Raw genomic sequence first — 8,582 nt, 5'->3', positions numbered from 1 at the left:
ACAACTACACACTTTTTTAATTTAGACAAGGCTTATTCCTGGTCTATCAAGGTAAAAAAAATTGGCAGGTATACAGTACATTTAGGGCAACAGCAAATGTTATGTAAAAAAATACATACCAGTCTCAATGAACTGCCGAAAATATCCTGAGATGCGACACTTGTTTTCCAGTGGACAGTCATCATCATCGTCTTCATCTGCACTGTTTTCAGTGGGCCAGTGTATGTATGGGAGCAGTATCTTAAAAAATAACATCATGCCTGTAGATTAATGTTGTTTGTATATAACTAGGTCATGAACACAATATATGTCTCTATATAATAAACACACCTGTGGCGTAAGTGAATATTCACTTTCCTTTGGAAAGATCTGCACATCTTTCCTTTCAATCAAAAGTGACCACACCTTGGTTTCCTTTAGTCCTTTCCGAATTTGTTTCAACTGACGTAATCTTCTACCATTGACCTGCAGATTTGGCAAAAGACTGTTACTGCTTACTTTAATGTATTGGTTACTTAAAAACTAAAAAGTCACACTAAGGCAGCAGTGTTAAAATTTGCAGGGAAAGAGGATCATGTGTAGACAAGGCATTTTACCGCATGCCACAAAAGGCGTTCAAAGAGCCATCTTCTGTTTGTATTGGTTGGGCCAGGTAGATCCCAAGAAAGACACAGATCAAGGACAGCCTTGCGTTCATCATCACTTAGTTCAGCATCTCCATCAAGCTGGAAACAAAATTGAAGAATACAAACAAAATACATATGTGTAACTCAACTTCCTTTTTCAATAAAAATAGAAAGAAAAAAATTACAACACATGATGTACATACCAATTTGATTATTTCTCGTATGTCATGGTCAGGACAATCTTCTATCTGCACTGTGGCTGTCTCAGGTGAATCTCCTACAAGTACATGGACAATTGCTCTGCTGAGCCCAGACAGTCGAGGTCCCCCATGTAAGAACGAATGTCCCAGCATCCGTCCAGCTACTAGAAACAGGTCACCCTCAATGAGGAATTGGGATGATGAAGGGACCAGATGATCAGGTTCCCCTTCAAATAGGCAAGTACTTTCAGCATTTCCTGTAATTGAAAGATGGACATGAATGTCAACATTTCAGATCCCAAGAAAGGTAATAAACTTTTGTAACAATGACTATCATACCTAGGTTAATAGTGAAGCCAGCTTTAAGTCTTTGAATTAGTGCTGAAAAAAAGTATCTTGTCACTCCTTCACCCACAGCAACATCTCCTAATATGGAGAACACCAATTAATAGACAAAACATACTAAAACAGCAAATTCCTATTCATCAATAATTTGGTGATTCTTCAGTTCAACCAACCAGAATGAACCTGACAATTAATAAGGTGTACTGGACTAATGCCCTCAAAGATCTGAAATTGAATTAGGGTCATCATCTATCATCCACAATAAAGAACTTGACTCTTTATAAAAGAGCTTGAAAGTGTTGGGGTTAAAAGCATTAACCATTAACTAATATATATATGCTACAGACTATTTCTGGAGCATTGTCCAGTTCTATATAAAAAAATCTCTACAATTCCTGACTTGAAAAGGTCCAGAAACATCTAGCACAACACCTGTAGCATGAAGGTTGTCTTCCACTACAAGATCACTAAAAGATTCAACTGAATAATAATATAGTACTTTTTAGACCAGCTCAATAAAACTATGGGGCAATTATTTAGGTGATGATGAAAAGGGGGCTGACATTTCACTGTTAATGGCTGCACTTATAGCTGAAAATGAATCAGAAGTTATTTCTGTTGAAAAACAAACAAGAAGGTCTGATTTTCACTGATTTGAGCATTATTTGGTCTATTCTAATAAGCGACACAGAAATAACTATATATGGTTGGTATCTAAATCAATAAGAAATATGTTGAACAGCAATGTCAGACAAGAAATAAACACTGTGTAAATTTGCACTTGTATAGACAGTCACCTTGAAGTTTACATGTCACTGGACATCCCCATTCCACACTCGACTGCTTGTACAATGCAAGCAGTTCTCGGTCTTGATCCTCCTTGCTCATTCTCAAATCCATGTTCATGAAGAAGGGCTTCCCAGTCTCATGAAAGCGAAGAATCCCCTTACTATAAAGAGTTGCTGCTCTTTCAGGATCTGGATGAGTTTTCCAGTCTGATATGAAAATAGAATTTTAATATTATTATTATTTTTAAAGTGCGATCAAATATCAATACTGTAATTCTTTCATGATGCTGAACAGCTCAATTAAAAAAACAATGTATAATAATTAAAATATGTAGGCCACATCACATACCATAATCATTCATGCATGTGTCATGAGTTGCATTTGAAGGTTCAGCATTACATGCAAGTAGAGTGACATTTCCTGAAGAAGTGTGGGGTATGGATGGTCCTGCCTGGGACAAGCTGTCTACAGGTGGTACCCTTAAACACATGCGTGTAAATAACAAGTGACATTTATGGTAACATTTTAGGAGCCAAGTCAGCAACAATGACACACTCTAAACCAATAGTTTTGAATTTACACAAAGATCAATCAATAGAAATACTAAATACATCTCAGATCCACTAAACAATGTGGAGTTTCTGTGATTAGGAATGTTAGGAATGGAAAGTCCATTTCTCTTACCTTTCTTTGCAAGAACTTGCATGTATTTCCAGAATATCAAGTGGCATTTCCTCCTCACATATGGGACAGGTTGCCTTAAAGTAAAGAAGTACAGAAGTAAAATGTTTTAAAAATAGGTTTTCCATTGCAACATGACAGTATATGCATAGTATCTATTAAATACACTGAACTTTCTTTTTAAGTTAGGATATAAGATTTACATCAGATTTGTTGAGTAATCAATTTTAGATGCTAATTTTAAAATGGTACAGAGACATCAGGATTCCTTATGATGTGGTCTAGAAACTGAATCAGTGGATTTTATTTATTTATATTTTTCATACCATTCAATAAACTATTCCACAAAGTACCACACAATAAATGTAACTTTTCAGTTTTTGAATAATAAGTTAATTACATTCTGATCATCCTCTAGATTGATGACCTCGCAGGACTTTATATGGGCAGGTAGGATGACAAGCGGGTAAAAGACACCACATTTCTGGCACTTCTCTTTTGGCATGCCGCTGAAGCTTCCCGAGGTTGGTGGCAGAGGAGAAGTATCAAGTTCCATTTGAAGAGGAGCTATATACAGAATTCCTTTACCATTCTGACTTGCAGTTTTCAAAAGCTTACTGCAGTATCCTCCATCATCAGGTGTTACAAGAGTGAGCTTTCGGGTACCCCACCCTCCTTAAAATGAAAACAACAATAATGAGCACAGTGTTTGCTGGCAATTTACAGGGTTACCACTCTTATCATGTTCTTCACATCTTAAAATCCCCCCCCCCCCCCCCCGACACACACATCCCTATATGTACCTGAGGCTTTGTAAATGAGCCAACCACCTGTCAGCTCCTTTAATTTTGGATATAGTTCCTTTAGTTGTGCACATATCTAAAAATGAGAAGAGGTAAAAACCCAAAAACAATTCAGAAAATGTTAAGGCCTTCTCATAAAACACTAAAACAATTAACTTTACTTGTGATTTTATTTTAGGAATTAGGTATTGATGGGCACCGTATAAAACAGGGAACAGAACCATAGTCTGTTTGTTTTTGTTTTTTTGTTGAATGACAAACAAACATACTTCCTCATGTGTAGCATTTTCATCCATGTATGCCGTCCTACGCCCCAACCCGGCTTGCATGTGCAACAGTTGGTCCTCTTCCTTAGGTGTCCGATCATATTGGTGAGGTAGGAGGTAAATGGTCAATGGCATTATTTTAGCTGGTTTGCAGGGGACAGGTGCAGCAGCACAAAAACGTTTTTTCCCCCGTCCTTTGGTGAAAAACCCAGGGAAGGACCTGTCAAGATATTACATTTACAAACCATGGCAATGAGTGTACTAAAAACTCAGCTCGTTATATATCTTCACTATATATCTTTACTTAACAGTACATAATCAAAATAGGTAGTAAAACCTGGCCATCTCGGTCTGAACAGCTGCTCTCTCACCCTGAACTGAAATGAACTGCTGCCTAAAGGATGTAAAACCATTAAAAGCAGTAAGATATTCACAGTTTAATATTTGTATTGAAGCAGGCAATGCACATATCACTGTTAAGACAAAATATTTAGTTCATTACATTAAAATAATAGAGACCTGGCATTTTCTTGACTAGGGCCAGCTGCACTTCCTGACTGTGAGGTCAACAAGGACAACAGGTGCCTTGCTGACCTGACAACATCAGCATTTCCCTATAAACACAAGCAAAACATTACTATAATTTGTAGAAAGTACAAACGGTTTAACAAGAATGAATGAGAAAACCGTACAAATGGTGGCATGAACTACTTATGGAACACACTGCTAACCCCTTATTTAGCAGGTTAGTCTAATGCATTTAAATATTAACTGCCAATAGGATACCATTTACTACGATACTTAGAAACGCATTCCCTGTTTTACAGACTGTAGTTAGCTCCAACCATTGTACTGACGAAACGTTAACGTTCAAACGTCAGGGAAACACATACTTAACAAACTATAATGTTAACCAATACACTTCAACATGCCTTCCTAAACTCAGACCAGCTCAGGCCAACCAAAACCCTTGGCTACCCACAACCAACAAGCTAGCTAGCTAGTCACCCCGCGTTATATAACGCAAAATATCAAGCTTGCCGTGTGGCGCACTGAGTATTTAGAACTCTAATTAATTACCTAGATGATTATGTGGGCGTGAAGAACTTTGTATGCACTTACCTCGTTGGGGTTCATCCTTAGTTTTCTCCCGTACAAACGCGGCTCATCTGCTCAGCTTCACCTCCTCAGACGTGAACTCGAGTGCAGCCGTGAGATGGCGCTGTGTCTCGCTAATGCTGCGATCGATCGCTCTACACAATTTACTTTTCCTGGGAAGCCCCGGATGTTGGAACTCCGGTTTGAATTCGTATTTCTGAGATCTGAATTTGAGCGACTTGAAATGTATGCATCTGAATTTTTTAAATCTGAAAATTGCAAGTTGTAATTTTGAAATGAATTTTTTTCAACAGCAAATGTCACCACATCATACGTTCAAAACACAAAATGCATTGTCAAAATTCAAATTTATTAATTACACCATTAAAAAATTCATTTTTTTGAAATGTCATGTAAATATAATTCAAATATACAAAATTCAGATTCAAATACTTTTGTCAGCTATCTGGCTCCATAGGTGTGTAGAGTATATTCTGTGATGCATTTTACTATATCTTCATCAGGAGGGCTTCTAATGGGGGGAGTATAATTTTGGCAGCATTATTTTTAAGCCTGCTGAAATTATACTCCCCCTATGAACTCAGCACTGCAAGGTCTGTATATAATGTCATTTATTTTCCATACATATCATGGTGTGGCCAGAATGTTTTGTGATGCATTTTATTCTATCTTCAACAGGGGGGCTTCAACTGGAGGGAGTATAATTTTAGCAGCATTATTTTTAAGCCTGCCGAAATTATACGCCCCCTATGATCTCAGCACTGCAAGGTCTAAATGTCATGCAATTTATGTTTCTGTAGTGGATTAAACAGAGGATTTCTTCATTGCTTGGACACACACACACTACCCCCATCTTATGGTCTAAAAGGAATGTTCTAACTTTACAATCACCCCCAGAAGAACACTCTAGAAGCCTTGGAGTAATCTTTTTCAAACAACCTTAAATTTCAAAATGACATTTCCTGACTATTTCTTCACTCAGCCTCGCTCAAGAGCCCTAAATGCGAGTTTAGGGTAAAATTCTGTTGACATTCCTCCAAGTCGTAAAGCTCGGAGTTAATGTTAAACATTTGGAACACCAAATGAACACCAAACATTTGCAACACCATCACTAGGACGGGACTGCGGACTTAAGAGAGTGTCAAAACTTAATTAATGCCTTGGAAATTGTTAATTCACCAAATATTATACCAATTTAGGGGTTTGTGCCTAGTTATTTCTGCAATCACTCAGAAATAAGACTAATGAAATTAAGAGAAATGTTCTAAGCTTGGAAATTCCATTGACCGTTTGTAAGTGAGACTCTCTCTGTCCACCGACCTCCCCAACCGTCGTAAATTCCGACAGGCAAGGACCAAGCCTTATCTGAGCACTCAGCAGAGAGGAGAAATTTCTCACTAAGAGGATTTTGCTTAAAATACATATATATTGACTATATAAAAAAGGTGTTTTATAGAATGTTTACTAAATAATGGTATATGTGTCTGGTATATGGTATATGTGTTTGGATGTGTCCTGATTAAATTCTCCTACACATTCAAGTCTGAATCAACAAGGTTTAACTAGCATTTGATAATTTAGCTTTATTTGGTTATCAGTGGTTTAACCATGTATTATCTTTTAAGTGATTTAATTGGGTTTAAATAATAACATGACTCTTGATCTCTTTCTGACAGAATACCATCCATCGTTGTATTTCTAAGATTATCTTGAATATTACAAAACTGTTTGTGGGCAATATATATATATTACATTTATTGTGATTCAATTGTAAGATTGTTGTTTCCTGAATTTATCCTCACAAACTGGTATGCTGAAGAATGTATTTTGATCCACTGTTTAGTTGAGTTTTCTTTTGGTTTGGTCTATTAGAAAAATAGCTGAAGCATTGTGACCATGTGGGGGGTTTTATGGCCCTTTGTGAATAAGATCATCTTCCCTGCCAAAGTTTGAAATTGCTCCTAGACCAATCAAAACACAGACATTTGGGCCACAGGGCCAATCGTAGCTCAAGGGCCAAACAGGCCACAGAGACTAATAGTTAAACTGGGCAGACACAGTTCAGTTTCCAGTTCAGTTTTTCCAGTTCAGTTTTTGGAGTTCAGTCAGAGCAGTTGGAGTTGTAGAAGTAGGGGGAGAAGATGAGTTGAAGGAAGCAGTAGAAGATGAGTTGTGGAGGAGAGGTTCAGGGAGAAGTTAGAGGAGAGAGGTTAGAGAGGGCCTAGAGATGAAGAAAGGATAGACTGTTAGTTTAGTCATCTTAAGTTAGTTTTCTTAGACTAGTGCATTTAATCTTCAAGTATATTAATATTAGCTATCCTAGTTAAAATATCTAAGTTTATTTTACAATCTACGAAGCCAAGCATTATTCCATCTAAGTTTAGCTAAAGTACAGCTGAAAAAGAGATCCGCCAGATCCAACCCAGAAACCTGCGGTCCGGAGGCCACCAGCAAGCCAGCTGAGAGTGAAGGGATTTACCCTGTGGGTTCTAATGGGGCTCCGTGCTGACACAGGAAGTCAAACCATCCTGCAGACAGGCTCACGTGATCCTTTTTCGGGGTGAAGCATCAGACGACCAACCCAGACGGACATCACCAAGGCCCACTTCAACACCTCAGAGTAAGGCAGAGCTGGGTTTAATCTTTCGGCAGATGGTGTCTGTTGGTCATGGTTTGGGTCGGGTCTTTAATAGAGCGTCTTTAGTATAGATGACTCATTTTGAGTGTCTTGGGTGGAAATAAGAATTGGTTTCGTAGACTTAAAATGCCTTAGACCCTTATTTAGAAATATTCACTTAATAGTTCTATTAATCTTTATTCCTTTCATATCAGCATTATAACGTGTTTGTTGTTTATTCCTCATTTATCGTTCTACACTATGATTTGATATCTAATGGCTACATTTATGACTTTTTTATGAATTATTTACTCATATCTGTGTGATTTAATAAATACGTTTATTTTACAAAACCTGTCATTTCAGTGTGTTTTTCTGGATAACTTGGTTATGAAAATTTCTGTCACCTGTAGAAACCACACCCTGAGATGTCTTGTGTTATTAATTAATTTGATTAATTAATTTATTAATTAATCTAATTAAATTAATTTAATAACTGGCGCCCAATTAAAAATATTTCAACATCTCAATTAGCACCAGGTATTCAAACCACTGAGCCCGCTACATTTCATACATGTCATGGTGTGTAGAGTATGTTCTGTGATACATTTTACTCTATCTTTAACAAGGGTCTTCAACTGGGGGGAGTATAATTTTGGCAGCATTATTTTTAAACCTGCTGAAGTTATATTTCCCCTATGAACTCAGCACTGCAAGGTCTGAATGTAATGTCATTTTTTTCGCATTCATGGCATGGTGTGTAGAGTATGTCCCGTGATGCATTTTCCTATATCTTCAACAGGGGGGCTTCAACTGGAGGGAGTATAATTTTGGCAGCATTAATTTTTAAGCCTGACGAAATTGTACTCCCCCTATGATCTCAGCACTGCAAGGTCTGAATGTCATGCAATTTATGTTTCATACATGTCATGGTGTGTAGAGTATGTCCTGTGATGCATTTTACTATATCTTCATCAGATTAAACGGGGGGGAGTATAATGTTGGCAGCATTATTTTAATCCTGCCGAAATTATACTTCCCCTATGAACTCAGCATTGCAGGGTCTGAATGTAAAGTCATTTATTTTTCATTCATGGCTTGGTGTGTAGAGTATGTCCTGTGATGCATTTTACTAT

General features: G+C 37.4%; 1 protein-coding gene across 1 annotated transcript; it reads right to left on the bottom strand.

Annotated features, from left to right (window-relative positions):
* Window positions 1-93: 93 nt before the first annotated feature.
* LOC125787581 (uncharacterized) lies at window positions 94-4,893 on the bottom strand. Its single transcript, XM_049471994.1, has 13 exons — window positions 4,833-4,893; window positions 4,230-4,324; window positions 4,048-4,104; window positions 3,714-3,930; window positions 3,445-3,520; window positions 3,042-3,316; window positions 2,645-2,718; window positions 2,309-2,439; window positions 1,969-2,166; window positions 1,166-1,252; window positions 830-1,083; window positions 331-725; window positions 94-240 (listed from the first exon to the last, which is right to left on the bottom strand). The coding sequence occupies exons 1-12, from the start codon at window positions 4,845-4,847 to the stop codon at window positions 573-575; spliced, it is 1,632 nt and encodes a 543-aa protein (XP_049327951.1). The 5' UTR covers window positions 4,848-4,893; the 3' UTR covers window positions 94-240; window positions 331-572.
* Between the last annotated feature and the right edge of the window lie 3,689 nt (window positions 4,894-8,582).

The sequence above is a fragment of the Astyanax mexicanus genome, chromosome 24 (assembly GCF_023375975.1).
Source record: "Astyanax mexicanus isolate ESR-SI-001 chromosome 24, AstMex3_surface, whole genome shotgun sequence".
NCBI classification, from domain to species: domain Eukaryota; kingdom Metazoa; phylum Chordata; class Actinopteri; order Characiformes; family Acestrorhamphidae; genus Astyanax; species Astyanax mexicanus.
This window is presented reverse-complemented; position numbering and strand designations above follow the sequence as displayed.

Bases quoted from the DNA above. Each gene is read 5' to 3' on its own strand.
- LOC125787581 (XM_049471994.1), bottom strand. The intron at 2,719-3,041 runs GTAATTAACTTA...CTTTACTTTAAG, and splicing joins ATCTAGAGGATGATCAGAAT to GCAACCTGTCCCATATGTGA. The intron at 2,440-2,644 runs GTAAGAGAAATG...CATGTGTTTAAG, and splicing joins GCAAGTTCTTGCAAAGAAAG to GGTACCACCTGTAGACAGCT.